The 21,719-nt window shown below is 39.7% G+C and overlaps 1 protein-coding gene across 6 annotated transcripts in view; it reads right to left on the bottom strand.

Moving 5' to 3' along the window:
* Positions 1-21,719, bottom strand: part of TMTC1 (transmembrane O-mannosyltransferase targeting cadherins 1) — a 263,316-nt gene that overhangs the window by 123,725 nt on the left and 117,872 nt on the right. For all 6 annotated transcript variants that reach the window (XR_013830478.1, XM_079936645.1, XM_079936646.1 and 3 more), the window contains 2 exons: positions 17,951-18,032; positions 16,699-16,802 (listed from right to left, as the gene is read on the bottom strand). Coding sequence is in view for 5 of the 6 variants with exons in the window: in XM_079936645.1 (XP_079792771.1) it covers positions 16,699-16,802; positions 17,951-18,032 (186 nt within the window). In the remaining variant the exon portion in view is untranslated. The remainder of the gene's footprint in view (positions 1-16,698; positions 16,803-17,950; positions 18,033-21,719) is intronic.

Genomic DNA, 21,719 nt, shown 5'->3' with positions numbered 1-21,719 from the left:
GGCAGTTTCTTCAACAAATACATTGCAATGGGAGGGGTAAAAAAGGGGAGAGGGCACCTAAAAATTAAGAGACTTAAGAGACATATCAAACAAAGTGCAGGTTTTGTTTAGCTGCTAATTCAAACAAACTGCTATTAAAAATAACTGCTTATGAGACAGAAAAAATGAAACGCTGATTGGATATATGATAATAGAGAATCACTGTTAATTTCTAAAGCATGATAACAGTATTGTGGTTCTAAGTCTTTAAGGGCCCTTGTATTTCAGAAATACATACGAAAATATACCCATTTGAAATGAGATTATGTCTGGGATTTGCTTCAAAATGATGGATTGAAGCGACGCGGAAGAACCGGGTGGGAGTATGAATGAAACAAGATTGGCCATGAACTAGGACTGGGAAAACTGGATAAAGGGTAGGTGGGGATTCTTTATGCCGTTTTCTCCACTCTTGTACATATTTAATATTTTTCATAATAAAACAATTTTTAAGTAGTGATAAAGGCAACAGAATTGCAACAGGAATGCTTTCTTAAGTCTGGCTGCAGCTTGACCATGGAATAGCTGCAAACACCATGCAGAAACTTTTAATGTTCAGTTCACATTTTGAACTTGCCCTGCAAGTTGTCTTCATTCAGTCTCTTATATTTTCTAGACTTGCAATACCATACTGACAAAAACCAAATATCAAGAATAACATTTTTTAAAAGTTACAGTCTCAACGTAGTTACTTACATATTTTTTTAAATGCTCAGTTGCGACTTTTTACACAGATTATAAGCAAAATAGGTCAAAAAAGAAAAGTAAACCACAGAACTAAAACTTCACCTTCCTATAACACTAGAAAGGTCAAAACTATTAACAACCCAACACTATTAACTTAACTAACCCTCCTTTATTTTTGTTGAGGTATCGGTGATTTATAATATATTAGTTTCAGGTGTACACATAGTGATTTAAAATTTTTATAGATTATGCTCCATTTAAAGTTATTCCAAAATATTGGCTATATTCCCTCTGCTGTACAATGTATCCTCGTAGCTTATTTATACACAGTAGTTTGTACCTCTTAATTCCTCACCCCTAAATTGCCCCACCCCTTCCCTTTTCATAACCATTAGTTTGTGCTGTATGTGAGTCTGTTTTGTTATACTCATTTGTTTGTTTTATTTTTTAGATTTCACATATAAGTGATGATATACAGTATTTGTCTTTCTCTGTCTGACTTATTTCACTAAGCATAATACCCTCCAGGTCCATCTAAGTTGTCACAAATGGCAAAATTTTGTTCTTTTTTATGAGATTGAGTAATATTCCATTGTATGTATATACCACAGAATCTTTATCCATTCACCTGTTGATGGACACTTAGGTTGCTTCCATATCTTGTATTGTAAATACTATTACTATGAACACTGGGGTGCATGTATCTTCTCAACGTAGTGTTTTTTGGGTTTTTTTGTGATATATAGCCAGGAGTGGAATTGCCCTTTTTAATATATATATATTATCTCCATTAGCTCAGAAATATACACCTACCTTTTGTGCATATGAACTCAGATAAATGTTGCAAGTAAACTCCTTAAATACTATTTGAAATACTGAAACAGCATTGGAAAATTTTTGCAAATTTAAGCACAAAGAAGCCACTTGGAATCACCCCGAAAGTTAATTACATTTGAGAGGGCTAGTTGAGCTAGCTGTAATCAGCAACTGATGTATTTCTTTTTAACTCATTGACTATGAATTACATTTCAAACTAATCACCTTGCTTATTTCTGCAAAAATTTCAGAAATAAAACAATCTTTGAATATCTCTGTCCCACTGGGTTTTCTTTTTTAAAGCAGGGGCAAAAATAAAATGAATTATTTACCAATTTTCTACCATGAATTCTGCTAACAGGAGGAAAGCCACTAGAATATCTGGCAACAAAATGGAATATACAGCACAAAAAGCCGGGAATTCAGCTTAAACAACTTAGTGATGTATTTTCATTCATAATCCAGGAATGAATGAAGAGGTTTCAGCATGAAATACATGAAAGGGAAAATGAGGCCGGTGGGGAACTGGCATCAAATGGCACCTAATCAAACTGTGGCCCTTTTTTTTTAACATCTTTTTTGAAGTATGATTGCTTTACAATGTTGTGTTAGTTTCTGATGTACAACAAAGTGAATCAGCTATATGTATACATATACCCCCATATCCCCTCCGTCTTGAGACTCCCTCCCACCCTCCCTATCCCACCCCTCTAGGTGGTCACAAAGCCCAGAGCTGATCTCCCTGTGCTATGCGGCTGCTTCCCACTAGCTATCTATTTTACATTTGGTAGTGTATATATGTCCATGCCACTCTCTCACTTCGTCCCAGCCTCCTCGTCTCACCCTGTGTCCTCAAGTTCATTCTCTACGTATGTGTCTTTATTCCTGCCCTGCCACTAGGTTCATCAGTATCAGTTTTCTAGATTCCATATATATTCATTAGCATAAGGTATTTGTTTTCCTCTTTCTGACTTACTTCACTGTGTATGACAGACTCTAGGTCCATCCAGCTCACTACAAATAACTCAATTTCATTCCATTTTATGGCTGAGTAATATTCCATTGTATATATGTGCCACATCTTCTTTATCCATTCATCTGTCAATGGACACTTAGGTTGCTTCCATGTCCTGGCTATTGTAAATAGTGTGGCACTCTTTAAATCTAAATCTTCTTCTTTATTTTTTTGCGGTACGCGGGCCTCTCACTGTTGTGGCCTCTCCCGTTGCGGAGCACAGGCTCCGGATGCACAGGCTCAGCGGCCATGGCTCACGGGCCCAGCCGCTCGCAGCATGTGGGATCTTCCCCGACCGGGGCACGAACCCGTGTCCCTTGCATCCGCAGGCAGACTCTCAACCACTGCGCCACAAGGGAAGGCCTAAATCTTCATTTTTATCAAGAAAAAAATTAGAGTGCTTTAACTGCTAAAATATACATAAATTCTGTTGTCTTTGAAAAAACCTTTTTGGCTAAGAAATAAAATGAGGCTAACATAAAGATGCCTGTGATAGGTACATATGAAAAAACCATGCACTGCAAGCAGAAACATGCAGCACTTGCTTGTTTTATATAGAAATGTTTCTGCTCAAAAGATCCTTCTTTCTCTTTCATCTACAAAATCCTCCACCATTTCATAAATACGGGACACTGGGTGCACTGTATACACACTGCATCCTCTTGGGAAGGGCACTGGCTAACACTGTCAAAATAGCCACGGTACCTCCAGAGTGGAGCACCCCACCTCACCCTGACTCTACCTCTGTCCACTGGGTTTGGTGATCTGTCCTGCCCCTCCCTAGGCTCTCCCTTATTTTTATCCTCACAACTCCTGTATTCCATTGGTGCTTCAAAAGGATCTCCATGGGCTTCCCTGGTGGCGCAGTGGTTGAGAGTCCACCTGCCGATGCAGGGGACACGGGTTCGTGCCCCAGTCTGGGAGGATCTCACATGCCGCGGAGCGGCTGGGCCCGTGAGCCATGGCCGCTGAGCCTACGCATCCGGAGCCTGTGCTCCACAACGAGAGAGGCCGCAACAGTCAGAGGCCCGCGTACCGCCAAAAAAAAAAGATCTCCATAGTTTCACTGTATCCCAGCAATAATGACAGGCCTTTGTAGGCATAACCTGCTTATTGTCATCATCAGCATCTTCTCCTTATAACCTTCCCTGGGACTAGCCAAAGAAAGCCATTTACTGAACTAAGTTCTCAATGAACAGGAGACCCTGACATGAACTCAATAAATGTTGAACACTTACTCTGTGCACTTTTACAGGTGCTGAAGGGTAATCAGAGCTAGCTCTCATCTTCCACAAGGACATTTTCACAGCATCGGTGGTGAGAAGACATGCACATATTACATGGTTGGGTAATAGTGAAATATAGACACCAAATTTCAATGGAGTTCTAAGAAGTGACAGATTAATGAAAAACAGAGGATTAAGAAATGCCCTCCCAGAATCTATGCAGAATTTAAATAGGTGGAAAGATGGCAGATAGAGAATCCAGGCAGGACCCCCAAACAAAAATGGCTTGAAATTGTAAACGAACGTGACACTTTCTGAGGACAGTTAAAAATATGGGTAAATTAGAGTACAGGATTAAAAATGTATAATATACAAATGATAAGATGACTCCTACTAAAATGTCTAAAATGAAAAATATGTCAAATGTTGGTGAGGATGTGGAGAAACTGGAACTTTGAAACATTCCTGTGAATTGATTAAACCATGTTGGAGACATTCAGGCAGTTTCATGAAAGTAGAATAAATGCATACTTCATGATGTAGCAATTCTACTCCTAAGTTCCTACCCAACAGTGCTGCACACATATGTTAACCAAAAGACATTTACAAGATTGTTCATAGCAGCACTATTAGTTTTTTAAATGTTTATTGAAGTAAGTTGATTCACAATGGTTCAGGTGTACATCAAACTGATTTAGTTATATATGTGTGTATGTATGTGTGTATATATATATATACATTTATATTCTTTTTCAGATTCTTTTCCAATATGGTTTAGTACAGGTATTGAAAATAGTTCCCTGTGCTATACAGTGGGTCTTTGTTTTTTATCTATTTTATACATAGTAGTGTGTATCTGTTAATCCCAAATTCCCAATTTATCCCTCCCCCCCTTTCCCCTTTGGTAACCATAAGTTTGTTCACTATGTCTGTGAGTCTATTTCTGTTTTGTAAATAAGTTTATTTGTACCATTCTTTTAGATTCCACATGTAAGTGATATCATATGATATTTGTCTTTCTCTGTTTGACTTACTTTACTTAGTACGATAATCTCTAGGTCCATCCATGTTGCTGCAAACGGCATTATTTCATTCTTTTTATGGCTGAGTAGTATTCCATTGTGTTTATTTATACACACACACACTCTCACACACACACTGCATCTTCTTTATGTACTCCTCTGTCGGTGGACATTTAGGTTGTTTCTATGTCACGGGCAGCACTACTATTAACACCCCAAACTGGAAACAACCCAGATGTCCATCTACGATAAAAATTGATACATACATTGTATATTCATTGAATGGAAATCCATTCAGCAATGAGAATGAATACAACAACATGGATGAATGTCCCAATGGGTAATGTGGAACAAAAACAGGTGACACAAAAGAAAAGAAAATCAGGGAAAACAATTTATAGGCAAGGATGGGATGACTGGAAGCAGGCCCTGATCCCCAGCACACAGGGCTGGGGCAGAAAGCTACAAGGTGAACCCAGCTGAATGGCTGGTGGAGAAGCTTGTCTACGGCCCTCATCCCTTAGCTCCTTGGTGGAAACAGAGTAGAAGGTGCCAGACAAGTGCTGAGGCCTGCCCTTGGGACATTCCATCCATGGGCAAAGGCCCGTAAGTAGCACTGAACACTGATACTTGATGCTCTAGCACCTGGGAACAGAGATGGCAAGACCATTTCCAACTACTCATGAAACAGGAAAAGAGATCCAAGGGACTCTCCAGCCAGTTTCTCATTGTGTTTTGTTTTTAAAGTTCTTCCAGATTATGAGGACCAATGGTCTAATCAAACAAGTTAAAGGGAGAGTTATTTTTTAAATTCCCGTAAGAATCAGAGGACAGGAAATTAAGAGCAAAACCAGACTTCTTAGGAACCAGAACCAAGCAGCTACAAGAAAGGTAGGCTTCTCTCTAGGCCACGGGCCTTCTTCACGGCTGCTCTGCTTCTCTGAGCCTTTGCTTCATCTCCTCCCTCTGCTCGGGGGCTCCTTAGTCATGCTTCTCATGACTGAGGCTGGAGCATGGTCGTCAGGGCTGCCCAGCCCTCCTTTCCTCCTGCCTCCACACACCTGTCACTTCAGTCTTCACAGCCTCATTCTTAGGTTTCAAACTCCTGAGAGCAGCACCTGACTGGCTCACCTCATCTTTCGGAATCAACTCTCACAGGTTGGCCAAACTCCAATTCCTGATTCTTCAGGTCCCAACAAAGGTGTCACTTCTTCTGACAGGCTTTCCCTGTTACCACTCCCCCCCACCCCCAGGCCAGGCTGGAGTCCCCTATATGAGCTCCCACAGCCTCGGGGCTTACACACTGCCCTGTAACTTCCCGTTGATGATGTGCCTGTCTTCCCACTAAAACAGAAGCTCCTCGGGGACAGGGTTGAGTCTTATTTATTTATAGTTATTTCCCCAGCACACAGCTCTTTAAGTAGATAGGTTTTCAGAAATTAACCTGATAGTAAAATAATGCCTAAAAATCTTTAAATTAGATACTTTTATCTTGGCCTGAGGCAACTATATATTTTTCTAGTCCCATAAAAGATAACTGCTAGACTTCCAGTTGTCCACACTTGTAGCTAAAGGGCACAGACTGAAGATTCTGCCCTTGTGTAGTCCCCTCAGCACCTTGTGTAACGCTGGCTACTGGGACACCATCTAGTAATGAGAAGTGTCTGAGTAAAGGCACTCACTCCCCTCGCATGTCACAGAGCATCCTTATAAAGCTATGCCAAGCTTACTTTTTCTTATTTTGCATTAAACTGCAATGAATAATAGTTCAAATGAGAATTCTTGTTACCATGGATAAACTATAAAGTGAATCTGAAATGCCATTAAGTCTCTTTGACCTTTTAAATGCACCATTAATACAGTTATCTTATTAACAGAGACAGTCTCCTCAGAGCAGAAAATATGAATTTCAACATCTAAGACTTCCAGCAGCAACTTCTTACCCATTTATCTCTAAAAAGGTAAATAATTCTTTCTGCAAAATAAATACTAGGTTCATTTCTTACCTAGAGTCTGTTTCTCTCTATAAAGCATTTAACAGCTTTATTTCAAACCAACGTTCAGGTGTAACTTCCACTGAGCAAACATACCAACTGCTGACCATATATACCTCAGGCGCAGGTTCCAGATTCCACACAGAATCCCGGTGGTCTATTAATGAACTACATCCAACAACACTGAACATCCCTTAGGCATGTACAGCATTTTCTAGCTTACAAAGTATTTGCATATAGGGATTACCTGATCCCAACTCAGTCCCTACCCTTCTTGCAGCAAGGGAAACAGCCTTAGAGAGGCAGACTTGTTCAATGCCCCGCAAGAGACCCATAGGAGACCCTGCATACAAGACAGGGTTTTCTGGCTCCTCATACAATGTAGAAAGGAAATATGATGGGTCAAATACTGGTATTTCATGGAGAAACACCTGCCTGAGATTCTGACTTATTCCTTGAACAGTGCAACCTGGATGAACTTGACCTTTTATACCAAAAAAAAAAAAAAACACACAACAAACCTTTAAATTTTAGTCGAAGCAGGGCTGACAAACTTAAAACCAGCGTGTAGTCACCTCTCCAACACAGTAAACAGATGACTGCACTGATGGAAATATTTGTTAGAGCATCATACGGCAAGAAGTAGAATCAAATTAAAAGCTTGGGTTTGGCATTTTATTCATTATGAAAAGCAAGTTTTGCCTTTATGTTCCATTGTTAGCAAAAATAAAAGAATCGTCTCTAATTTTTATCAGCTTCTCATGGATTTAAGATTCTAATAGAAACACAGTAAGTAGATTTAAAGCATTCTATATTTTCTTCAAGCAGTAAAGTGATCCAGACCAGCCTTTCCCAGCACTGCTCCGTAGTCCACAGGTAGAATTTGCTACCACCACAGTCTCCCTCTTCTGACTCCCTCCTCTTTCTTCTTCGTTTTTTTTCCCTTCATTCCAGGGGTCTAAGACAATTAGAGGAATCACTATTACATAGTGTCCTTTCAGTTTGGGAAACTACACTCAGTGACCTTGACCATCTCCTTCATCCCCAAGCTATGTTTCTAAGAACATGATACAAAATACACGATGGGGACAACACACACCTTGTAGAGCACTCTTCAGCTACAGAGGACACAGTTCATACCTGAGGATTTCAGAAAGGGTAACACCTCCTCCTCCCCCCCAAAACAATTAGGCTGCTGATCAGATACAGAATCTCTCACCCAACCTTGTGACCCATTCAATCAGAATTTCTCCAACCTGAATCAGAAAATCTTATTTTTAGCATACTTCCCAGGGTGACTCTGATATTCACTCTAGTTTGGTGACCACTGCTTTAAAAATCAGAATAACTTCAGTTTCATTTCATGTGTGAAGGCCCTGCTAGTTGCTGAAGCGAAAACAAAGCAGCGACTTTTGCTCAACTCTCTTTAAGCACAGGGTGGTTTTGTTTGTTTTAAAAAATAATTTAAATTTTCATTCAGTTTGTTCAGTGATACGTTATGTTATAAGATAGCCCCCATGTTAGGGGCTTTAAGGGCTATAAACATTACTAAGACATAGTGCCCTAAGGCTGTAACAATCAAAACCTAAAGTTTTGTGCCTGTTTGAAATTATCAGCTGAAAATGGAGACAGAAAAAGAAGCTTCTTTAGAAGGAGAATGTTGAGTTCTATCTTAATCTCATTATTTCATACCTTGATGTCTTCCAACAAGTAATACAAGACTTTGTCTGGATAGCTGAACAGCAGAAACACATCTATCTGCTTAAGAAGATATATTCCATCTGCTTATCCAGGACCACATCTCATGAAAAAACATGATGCTGATAGGAGGCCTTACATTCACTGAAAAATCCTATTTTATCTATATCCTGGATTTGAAAGACAACCATTTTTAATATTAGAAAGGCAATACTTCTTCGGTCAAGCATATACTGCTTTATGTTCCGTTCTCTTAGAATCTGGTTAAGGCAGAAAACCAGTTACTAGACAGCAGGCAGGCACCTTAGTAGTGGAAACAATGTTATCCCTTCTGCAGGGTCCAGCTCTATGCAGAAGCCATACTTAACCTCCACTTTTGTTTTTATTTTTTATCCAAGATTTCCAAAATTGAATGTCAAGGTACCACATTTCTAAGGAGACACATAGAAAGAAGTAAATTCTGGGCTAAATGACAATTCTCTGACAGAACAAGCTGCACACAGACCTATTCCATGACTCCTCAAATGCAAGTCCACCATAACCACCAAAGCAGAATCTTCGGGCACTGGACCCCAGCACTGATGTTTCAGCACGATTCACAAGTGTTTTCAAGACACATGCAGGTTTGGCAATCTGGCTGGAGTAAAATCATAAAGCCCGGGACAGCTGCAGTCAGGGCATAATTTTGGGTGGTCATTTATAAGAAGTGTCATGAGCACCCATGGTCTTGGTTCCTAAAGGACACTTTTTTCAGGTGGGACTAAGTTAGTCGTCACACCAAAAGATGGAGTGCAATAAAGTCCCTCCACCACTCAGAATCAGCTGAGTGAAACACACGTTGGCAGACGAGAAGAAACCACCCAAACTAGAGGCAGAGGAAGGCTGCAGAGCGCACTGGGTGTGCTCCACTAGCCAGTCCTCCAACCTCCCTGTCCTTCTCCCAGAGCTAAGCCAAGAACCCCAGCACTTGTTCTAGGCCAGTGCTATCCACAAGAAATATAGTAAAAGGATGCATAATTTCTATGTTAAAGAGAGGAAAATGAAACACGGTAAATTAATTTAATAATATATTTTGTTTCAAGAATATACTCAAAATATCATTTCAACATGTATATAATTTATGGGGTATAATCAATATAAATGTATTAATGAGGTATTTTGGATTCTTTTATTCTTACAGAATTTTGTCTTCAAAATCCTGTGTAGGCACTTCCCTGGTGGCGCAGTGGTTAAGAATCCGCCTGCCAACGTAGGGGACACAGGTTCGAGCCCTGGTCTGGTAAGATCCCACGTGCCATGGAGCAACTAAGCCCGTGAGCCACAACTACTGAGCCTGCGCTCTAGAGCCCGTGAGCCACAACTACTGAGCCTGCGTGCCGCAACTACTGAAGCCCACGCGCCCAGAGCCCGTGCTCCGCAACAAAGAGAAGCCACAGCAATGAGAAGCTCTCACACCACAATGAAGAGTAGCCCCCACTCACCGCAACTAGAGAAAGCCCGCGTGCAACAATGAAAACCCAACGCAGCCAAAAATCAAATCAAAAAAAAAAAAAATCCTGTGTGTACTTTATTTATACTTACAGCACATCTCAGTTCAGACTAGCCGGTAGCCTCATGTGGTGCGTGGCTCTTGTAGTGGACACCACAGATCTAGACAATCACTCTGGCCCTCAGCCTCACCCTCCACCTCCCCCAACATGCAACTGTTCTTGGTTTAATCTTTAATTTGGGATTCTTACTCAAAACCCATCCACAACACTTGGCTCTAGCCCCTTTCTACATTTAAATCCAATTTCAAAATTTTCCAATCTCAAATTTCCAAAATCGCTAACCTGTTTTGTTTTGGTTTTTGTCTGTTTTAGTACATGGTTTTTGTCTCCATTCACTCCCTTCTACCTCTGGTGAAAACTTCTAGCTCTTGTTTCTACAGAAATTCCACAAGGGATGGGAGGGATTTGGACATATGAGGGCAAAATTTTCCAACTTGCTTGTCGAGAAAAAGTTGTGCAATCAAAATACAACACTTCTTCTGTTCTTCAACTTCTTTTTCGGGTTTTAATTAATTTATTTTATTTTATTTATTTTCGGCTGCGTTAGGTCTTCGTTGCTGTGCACAGGCTTTCTCTAGTTGTGGCGAGCAGGGGCTACTCTTTGTTGCGGTGCCCAGTCTTCTCATTGCGGTGGCTTCTCTTGTTGCAGAGCACGGGCTCTAGGCGCACAGGCTTCAGTAGTTGTGGCCCATGGGTTCTAGAGCGCAGGCTGAGTAGTTGTGGCTCATGGGCTTAGTTGCTTCGCGGCGTGTGGGATTCTCCTGGACCCAAACCCGTGTCCCAGGGTTTGAACCCATGTCCCCTGCATTGGCAGGCAGATTCTTAACCACTGTACTACCAGGGAAGCCCTGTTCTTCAACTTCTAATGACACTTTTCTTCTCAAGTCAAAAGCAGAAACATGTATCATTCAATGTCATGTCATTCAGTTGATCCACACAAATCTCAATTACAGATTTAAAAAGTTATTCATCTGGGCTTCCCTGGTGGCGCAGTGGTCGAGAGTCCGCCTGCCAATGCAGGGAACACGGGTTCGTGCCCCGGTCCAGGAAGATCCCACATGCTGCAGAGCAGCTGGGTCCGTGAGCCATGGCCGCTGAGCCTGTGCGTCCGGAGCCTGTGCTCCGCAACGGGAGAGGCCACAAGAGTGAGAGGCCCGCGTACCGCAAAAAAAAAAAAAAAAAAGTTATTGATCAGTCCCATAGAATTACTGACAGTTAATACAATCTGAATGTTTGGAATAAAATGGAAAGGTAGAATATTAAGGGCTTGTTGCCAGCGTATCCTGAATAATGATGACCCCCTCCCCCAATTCTGTATGGATCTATCTTGTTGATTGAACATGCCCAATGGACAAAAATTAAAAGCCAAATTATAAATGGCCTCCGAAATGCTGTTAACATAAACTGTATCAAAGTACAATTTAAAAAATATTAAAAACATAACCCTGTACAAATACACAGTGAAGACTAAAAGTTTACATAACTTATTAATAAGGGAATCAGACATTTGACAAAGCCAATTTAGAAGAGAATTTGAGTTAGGCAAAACCCTCTTAGATATAACAGCAAAAGCATAAGTAACAACAACCAAAAAACAGATAAATTGGATTTCATCAAAATTAAAAACTTTTGTGCCTCAAAGATCACCATCAAGAAAGTGAAATAACCCACAGAAAGGTAATAAAAATGTTCATAAATCATATATGTAGAATATATAAATATCATATGTAGAATGTATAAAGAACTATTATAACTCAATAATAAAAAGACAAATAACCCAATTAAAAACTGGACAAAGGATCTGAACAGTTCTCCAAAGAAGATATAGAAATGGCTAATATATATATATAAAGATGCTCAACATCATTAGTCATCAGGGAAATGCAAATCAAAACCACAATAAGATGCCATTTCACACCCACTTGTATGGCTATAATTAAAACAACAACAACAAAAAGACTGTCAAGAAGACAAGTGTTGAAGAGGATGTGGAGAAACTGGAGCCCTCACAGACTGCTGGTAGAAATGTAAAATGGTAAAACCGCTTTGGTAAACAGTCTGGCAGTTCCTCAAAAAGTTAAATATAGGGGACTTCCCTGGTGGCACAGTGGTTGGGAATCCGCCTGCCAATGCAGGGGACAAGGGTTCGATTCCTGGTCCAGGAAGATCCCACATGCTTTGGAACAACTAAGCCCATGCGCCACAACTACTGAGTCCACGCACCACAGCTAGTGAAGCACACGTACCTAGAGCCCATGCTCTGCAACAAAAGAAGCCCCTGCTCGCTGCAACTGGAGAAAGCCCGTGCGCAGCAATGAAGACCCAATGCAGCCAAAAAAATAAAACAAAATAAAATAAATAAACATCCTTGTGCTAAAAAAAAAAAAGTCAAATATAGAGTTAACATATATGAGCTGGCAATTCCACTCCTTGGTACATATGCAAGAGAAATCAAAACATACATTCAAACGAAAACTTGTACATGAATGTTCATAGCAGCATTATACATAATAGCCAAAACATTCCATTACATGGAAACAACCCAAACGTCCATCAACAGATAAAGGGTAAAATAAAAAGTGATGTATCTATAAAATGGCATACTACTGCAGAATAAAAAAGAAATAAATATTAATATATGTATGCTATGACACGATGAATCTTGAACACAGTTTACTAAGTAAAAGAAGCCAGTCACTAAAGATCACACATCATATGATTCCATTGATATAACATATCCAAAATAAGTAATTCTATAGAGATAAAAAGTAGGTCAATGGTTGTCTAAGGCCGGGGGACTGGGGTGAAATAGGGAACAGCTGCTAATGGATATGAGGTTTCTTTTTGGGGAGGTGTTCTAAATTTGATTGTGATGATAGCTGCACGGCTCTGTGAATATACTAAAAACCATTAAATTGTACACGTTAAACAGATGAATTATATGCATTTAAATTATATCTCAAGCTGTTATTAAATATAAATATAAATTGAATATATATAAGAAACATATAAGTATATATGTGTCGATATATACAAACTAAATTTGAAAAACAAGTTTTCATGGTTCATGAAAAAATAAAAAGGAATGAGGCTGGTGAATTAGATACAAATTTGCCCAATGTCTTGCAAGGCAATAAAACTAACATTTGAAATTTTATTTTCTACTTGAGAGAAAAGAAATAATCACACCTGTCAGATTTCTATACATAAAATTCTAAGTTGACAGAGTTGTAAAATACAGTAAGTGTGAATAATAAGTCAACCAAAGTTGTATTCCTCTAGGTTTGTAAGACAATGTTCTACATTACAGTGAATGCCACGGTCATGTTTTTCCTTATTCTCATGTCTGAGATAATTTTTCTTAACAAAGGTTTCTCATGAGCATACCACCACAATTTTGCATCTGTTTTGTTAGGCAGAAAATGGCGGGGTATTTCCTCTTAGCTAAACACATGGGAATGGATCACCTAAAAGAGAAGGAATCTCATAACTAAAATCAGAAGAAGTCATGTGAAACAAACCAAAAACCAAAGAGTTGACCGAGCAACTTTTTTTTTTTTTTTTTTTCGGTACGCGGGCCTCTCACTGTTGTGGCCTCTCCCGCCGCGGAGCACAGGCTCCGGACGCGCAGGCTCAGCGGCCATGGCTCATGGGCCCAGCCGCTCTTTGGCATGTGGGATCTTCCCAGACCAGGGCACGAACCCGTGTCCCCTGCATCGGCAGGCGGACTCTCAACCACTGCACCACCAGAGAAGCCCCCGAGCAACTTTTACAATCTATTAGGATATTTTTTAAAACTACATGTAATTAATAACTATAACAATTATTAAGAGAAGAGAAAGCTAGTTGGAAAACTCTCACCTGATAATAAAGTTATTATACCTACTTTAAAAGAAGATATCCTTGCAAGATAGAAGCCAAGATGCTATAAAAGTTGTTCAGTTTATAAATCCAGTAAAAGATGTGAAGCAATAACGAGATCAATTGACATAGCTGACTGACAAACCTTTGACTGGTAAAGACAGATTCACAGAGCCAGCCAAATCATAGCTAAACTGTACAGCTGATGAGAAGAAAAAAAAAAAAGCCAACAGAATTGGAAACAGACTAAGGTAATCCAGTTTAAGAATCATCATTATACCAGAGGTCAAACAATTATGCAAGAAGACTAGAAACTTTACTCAGGAAAGGAATTAAAGACAATGTTCTGGATGCTTAAAAGAGTCAATTATAATGCAGCTATCTTAGAGGAATGTGAAAGGCCATTTACAGCAACTGTCACTGAAATGTCCCAGGGTGTCTATGTATTTTAAGGATGAAACACAAAAACAGAAAGATACGTGTTTTTTTTTTTTTTTTTTACAAGTGGGAGAATATAAAGATGTTAGGATATTCTGTTCTATCACTTTATATTGATTGAATTGCCTGAGAATAGTCATTCAGATGGATTCACAGACAGAAAGTCCTGGATGAAATGTGTATCAGACCCCTCAGAAAAAATACGTAAAAACCTTGGAAGTGAAAGGTAGAACATGGTGAATGACCTGCCCAAGATCCTAATTCTGCCAGAGGTTCCACCAAAGAATTTTTTTTGACCACCAGCAGGAATAAAAATGCAACCTGACCCCCCTGGCAGCTAAGATGGTATAGACAGAAGGGCAGTGAGCCAGAGACCAAAGGCACCTTGTCCTGACACCAAGGACAGTGGGGTAGGCACGTGTTTGCTGATGACAGAGATAAGAATGAAATGACTGGTTGGTGAGTTGAGAGCAATACGTTCTTGTTCTCATCCATCTGTTGCTTTGCGCAGCTTGGCGTTTGGAGACTGGTACGCTTGGGGAATGGGCTGCATCTAACTATAAAGACAAGAATGAATGCTCAAATTCAGCAGACAAGAAAGCTTGGAGGGAGACCAACCGAGGGCCAAGGGAAATGGAGCCAAAAGCAAGACCAGGATTTGGCAAAGCTGTTTTTTTCGCTTAAAGGCAGAAAATAGCTATTGAAGGAGCTGCAGAACCTGAAACAATTTCTCAATGAGCTAAAAATATCCAGACAAGGAGCCCTGGAGATGTTGAAAGCCAGTGAGAGAAACCTAAAAGGACAAGTAGATTGCAATATTAACAAAAAGCTAGCTACAGACATCAAGCTTAATGAATGGACTAATTAAACAATGTTTTGAAAAATATAAGACATAAACAACAATTTATAAGTCTCTAGACTATCACAAAGGGATAAGCCAACACTGAAGGCTGTACACCATATGGTTTCTGAAGCATATTCAAGACTTTTTAACACAAATAGATGTTGCAAGTAATGCAAACAACTGTGACATAACATTTATTAGAAAAATGGGTCAAACAAATTGGAAGTATCCTTTTTGAATGGAAAATAGTCTTTAGAAAGGCAGAAAACACTGAGAACAAAAAAGAAGAACATACAATGAAAAAAGAGTAGAAATTTATCAATTAAAACATATAAAGTAAATGAATGAAATAAAGCAAGCCTGGCTTTATATAAACAAAATCCAACAATCTCCCATCCCTAAGAGATACAAGTAAGCTGAAATATAAATGTGCTGTTGGTCAAGGTTTCAGATTTATTATGTCTTTGCAAACACAGAAAAGGGAAGGTCACTATTACAAAAATGATATTAGACATTAAAAAGAACATAAAACTATGAAAATTTAAGAACAGTACACCTTAATGTATCAACATTATATAATAATATATCCTGAAGAAACGTTATGAAAACTGTCAAATATAATTATATCTGAAAGTGTCAGGAGTACATCACAGCAGATTGGGTAAGGAATTAAAACCCTCTCAATGAACAAGATTCATTGGTCAACGTCACTTCTTGATCCACTATCCTAAATCTCTTAAGGACAAATGGTAAGATATAATTGACTGTATCTTAGCAAAAATTGTTGTTCATTTCTGTTCGCCACTTTCAACTTCCCTGCTGATTTTAACCTTACAAGTAGTTATAATGTCCAATCAACCTCTACACACCTCTCAGTGCATTGTCCTGTAACATTTGCCACATGAGCCACTCAAAAGCTTTTTTTTTTTTTTGGCTGCATTGGGTCTTCGTTGCTGCGCATGGGCTTTCTCTAGTTGCGGCGAGCGGGGGATACTCTTCGTTACAGTGCGTGGGCTTCTTGTTGCAGAGCATGGGCTCTAGGGACACGGGCTTCAGCAATTGTGGCACGAGGGCTCAGTAGTTGTGGCTCACGGGCTCTAGAGTGCAGCCTCAGTAGTTGTGGCGCACGGGCTTAGCTGCTCTGCGGCATGTGGGATCTTCCCGGATCAGGGCTCAAACCCGTGTCCCCTGCATTGGCAGGCAATTCTTAACCACTGTGCCGCCAGGGAAGTCCCTCAATAGATATTTATTATTGATAAGTGCTAACAAAATGCTTGTTGAGCAAACAAATATATACCAATATGAGAACAATACCAATAATATTGACAAAACAGCACCATTTGTTGAAAAGAATTCCAAACATCTAAACAGTAGTTTCTTTTCTCCACATGCCCTGAATAGAACACCACCTTTCTTTCCTTAAAATGCAAAGACAACATATCGTTTAAGATTATTTAAAACTACCTGATAAATACCAAGTAAACTTAAAAAAATGTATTTCTACTGACCTTGTAAGAATGTAAGGTGAAAATGAAGCTGGATTATCCTGCTCTGAAAAGAGGGGCATAGATCCTCCCATTATCCACAGACGGAAGTACAGAACAACAATAACCTTCAGAGAAAAGAAGATTTGGTAAGAAAATCATTGATTGTCGGGAGTAAGCCCCACCTTTCTGGAGGATACTTTCAGATGCTTTACAAATATTTTGATCTACAAACACTTTTCCTAGTGAGCATTTCTGTAAAATCCTAACATTGAAGATGAGTAGGAAAGTAATTGGGTAGAGGGAAGAGTAAACAATGAAGGTGAGGATGGAAAGGCAAGCAAATCTTAATAACAGTCATCAGTTTCAAGCACTTATTAGCTGTTATCCATTGTTATCCACTAAAGGCTTTCCATCCACCTGAGGCCTCCCAATTTGCCCAGAATCCCACAGCTAGTAAATTACAAGATCCAGGAGTTGCACCCATGTCATTGGTCTCCAATGCCCAGGTTATTAACCATCCCTCTCACAGAGCCCCATGAAAGTTAACTTAAACTATAATAGATGATACTTCTGTGTCCTGAATAAATACATTTGGAAGTGCTCCAACTCTCAAATGCTCTGGAGCAGACCACTCATGCAAGAGTTATTTCAACAACCCCAAGAAACATCTTTTGTGTCTACTCAGTGGAATTTTATCACTGAATGGTGCTATCCTGTTGCAAAGATGCATAAGGAAACCAGAGGCCAGAGACACTTCTGTGGCGATAAGTTCTGTTTATAGAAGAATGCACCCACACAGACCTTCTAGATGTCATTCTCATTTCAATAGGACCAATTATGTTGTTTCTGATAAAGTCAGAGAGAAATCTTTGCTTCAATAAAAGGTAAAGATTAATTTTGGGAGGTAGTTAAGCCTGGACTTTTTCCCATGAATGTCACTGGCTTACTTCATGAATGCTTTTTATATAAGTGCAGCACTAGATAACCGATACAGCCAGGTTTGTGTTGCAGAGACAACACAGCATCAGCACCTTGAAAACGGCACGAAAAGTATTATAGTTAATACTGCTGGTGTCATTGAGTTCACATATCCCTAGAATGCTTCCATACATACATCCCAAGGCTTTGTAACATTTATAGCGTGTAAATTCTTTGATCTTAAGATCATATTGTTAGACGCTACTGCTGACTCAAACAATCTCGATCATGTCTCTGAGTCAAATTAAAGTGAAATATTTCTTATCAGATATTTCAAAAGCATATATGTACTTACATAACTTATGACCAAAATGGCCCTTTTTAAGAATGGCCTCATGGTAAGCAAGAAATTTCTATTGCGGCTTGCTGTCAGATACCTGAAACAGGAAAGAAAAAAACATCTTAAATAAGTGTCAGAGTCTACCACAAATAATGTTTTCCTTTCAAAAGAAGGCTGGAAAGGATCATAGCTAAGAGCATGGCTTCTGGAACCAGACCACGTGGGTTTCAATCCCCCAGCTCTGCTGCCTACTGTCTGCATGATCTTGGGCAAGTTTTCTAACATCTCTGCCCATCTTTCTCACTTATAAAAGAGTGGAAAATAATAGTATCTACTTCACAGGAAAGTTGTGAAGAATAAATGCGATAATATATGGAACACAACCTAACTGTAAACTAGTTAGTTATAAATATTACTATCCCATCTAATCCCAAATAACCCAGGTATTCTGGCAACTATATGATTACACTAGTCACAGGGATGATCTTAAACAAAATAAGATTTAATTTGCCTACTGAATGTAATTTGAGAGGGATGTCTTCCACCCAGAAACTAGCTCACAAATGTCTTACCCCTAAAAAAAAAGGATGCTAAGATTTTATGAGCTTAAGTAATTTATCCAAGGTAACAAAGTTATTAAGCATTGGTGGTCAAACAGAGCTCACCCGTATGCAGTGGATAATTTCCTCATCTGCCTATGACCTTTGGAACCAGACTAGGTTACAAGAATATCACTTCTAGAGGGGCAGCAACTTGTGTGGACCCTGCATCTCCCACAGTTCACCCACTTGTACTCATCCACATAGAAGACATGTGATTGGCTGGTTTTAATAAAGACGATGAAAGGGAAGCAAGAGGAGATTGTCAACAAACTTCAGGAAACCCTAAAGTCCTTTTCACCTACAGGCAAATTTCTGTACAAAGTGTAGGGAAAAAAGTCAAACTGAACCACATAATCCAGCAAACATTTCCCACCTCATCCTTGTTTCCCCTGCCTTTTTTCATTTTTTTCTTTTACTTTTTTTAGTCTAATTTTTCCTCAAAGGACTCCTCCCCCAGAAACTCTTAAAATCTGCATTTGAATGTGGTATCTTCACACAGCAAGGATGTTCTATAAGGAGAGAGATCCTTTTGAAGACCTGAGTGGGTTAGCAGCTCACAAAGAAATGTCTAACTTGACTGCTTACAAAATACATGTGGTTCCTGTTTTGTTACAGCTAAGTGCATCCAAGTGGCACCGTAAGGAGGAGACAGTGTCACTAAGGGGCAAGTCCCTTCCTTCTAGCTTCCCTTTTCTTCTTCCAAAAAACAGTACACAGAGCCACCTCTTAGCAAGCTCTGGACTGGATCCACCACCAAGCATTACATTTAAATTCTTTCTTCTCTCAGCTCTCAAAAGAGAGCTTGGCAAGGAGTAAGGCCAGGAATACTATCAGCTCTCAGGAGGCAGGTGCATCTTTTCTGTCCTGAAATGGGCTTGAGGGAGTTTACCGCTTCCTGAAACTGCACAGGAGATTTTGTGTATGTCTGCATCTGTGCATTTCTTTGAGGCAAAGTCCTTGACTTTGATCTCCAGTGTCAGCTAGGTCTGTGATTCCAAAAAGTTAAAGCACTGCTACATGCATTTTCTCAGCTCCCCCTCTATCACCATCATTTTCAGGCCAACTCAACAAAGACCAACCCTGGACATTTCTGCTATTCCTTTATAGGATGTGGATAAGTGGCAGCAGGAAGGGAAAGGGAATGGCAGTGTGGGAAGGAAAAGGGTTGCAACATTTCTGAATGAAAAAGTCCTTCTTGGGTTGGTCTGCTTTTAGAAACTTCATTTCTCAGGTTCCCTCTGTTGCTTGTTTATTTTAACACACTGGAAAAATTAGAAGTGGTTTCCCTTATATAAAACAAACCACAGGGTTTCAGATGTTAAACTTAGGTAATTCATATTTTGTTTCACTGAAAGCTCACTGTGATGGTTATTTCAGAGACATTTATAAAGTGTCGCTTTGTTTGCAAATTCTTCCTCCTTGAGAAGTTCTATTTCCTCAAAAAGTTCAGTTAAAGGTGTCAGATAAGTTACTCTTTAAATGTAGCATCCCAAAGCAATGAAAGCCTAGAACGACACAGGGAGCAGTGGCTGAAAAAAATGACCTCCTTTCAAGATTTCAATTTCCAGTTATTGACCAAATTTAAATGAGAAAATAAACCAAAATGACATGGCCCCCCTTTTTTGGTAAGCACGAGGTCAGAGGCTGAGGTTACTAGCTCATACACGGAGCAGTCTAAGAGGTGAATTTTCTGCATCTTCTCCTCCTCCCCCTCCTACAATGAAATTGGACAGTAGAATTTTTTCCCCCTTAGTCCATGATGTCTGTGAATTAGAAACAACAAATAATAATAATAATAAAAATAGCAAATAATATGTATCAGATACAAACGTAAGTGATGTACTAATTTCTTTGTAATTTCAACAATTCCTTGAGGAAAAACATTATAATTCCTTTTTTTTTTTTTTTTTGCCGTACGCAGGCCTCTCACTGTTGTGGCCCTTCCCGTTGCGGAGCACAGGCTCTGGACGCACAGGCTCAGCGGCCATGGCTCACGGGCCCAGCTGCTCCGCGGCATGTGGGATCTTCCCGGACCGGGGCACTAACCCGCGTCCCCTGCATCGGCAGGTGGACTCTCAACCACTGAGCCACCAGGGAAGCCTGTAATTCCTTTTTAATAGAGGAGGACACTGAAAAACTAGAAGTAATACTTAACCATATTATCAGATTATCTCAGCTACTCATTTCAATCACAAGTTAATATAGCTGAGCATGACTTAGAAACACAAGGATATGCAAATGCCACCACTGCTAATTTTCAACTTCAGTCAAATTCTCCATTGTTTTCCCTGCAAAGACAGAGAACATGCCAACAACAAAACCAAACCACTGAGGAAAGCACTAGAATAGGAAGCAAGGGTCCAGGGTTCTATTCTTGTGCTTCAAACTAATTTGTTGCATAACTTGGTAGAAATCTACAGGAGCTTCATTTCCTTGCTATATCAATGACAGTTAGACTCAGTGGTTTCAGGGTCCCTCTCAGGTTCAAAATATTATGATCCTTGGATGTTCTCACCAACTGATGACATCAAAGATGACAAATAAAGAAAAACATAGAAAAACCTACTGACATTTAAAAAAAGGAATGCCCAGCAATTAGGGTGAAGCAAATACTAGTTGATCCCTCACTTTTAAGCAGACCCTAGAAATTTGCTGATGCACATGAAAAAAATATTTTAACATTAGCTTGGGGTATCGGCATTACCAAATTCTGCATTTTTAACGATTTCTGATTTTAGGCAAATAAAGTAAGATCAAGATTATCCAAAATGAATTTCCTAACCTGTGCACCTCACACCCCAAGTTTTCTGACCCCAAATTTTCTAACTACTAACACCCACCTCCTCAGTTGATCATGTTCAAATACTCAGAGCTAACTGGGACTTCTCACTGAGGTTACCCTCCATAGATACTCGGTCCTCAAATGCCATTGAGAGGTCTTAGGTGAGACCAGGACAACCTGCCACCCGAAGTTGTAAGCAGCTTTTTTCAGGAAAGAACTCTCTGCAGGAGGTCCCTTTTGTCTTGTCACTTTAGCAAAGCTATATTTTAACTAACTTCTGGCCCAAACCTTTCAAATCTTTTGATCACACAACACTTTTCCTAACCTGTTGGTTCTTTCCTTAGATCAAAGAAATAGAAATGAAGAATAAGTAACGAACAGATGACCAGATCTCTTCCCT

The sequence above is a fragment of the Stenella coeruleoalba genome (genome assembly GCF_951394435.1).
Source record: "Stenella coeruleoalba genome assembly, chromosome: 11".
Classification (NCBI taxonomy): domain Eukaryota; kingdom Metazoa; phylum Chordata; class Mammalia; order Artiodactyla; family Delphinidae; genus Stenella; species Stenella coeruleoalba.
Note: the sequence above shows the minus strand (reverse complement) of the source record. Positions and strands in the feature narration are given on the sequence as shown.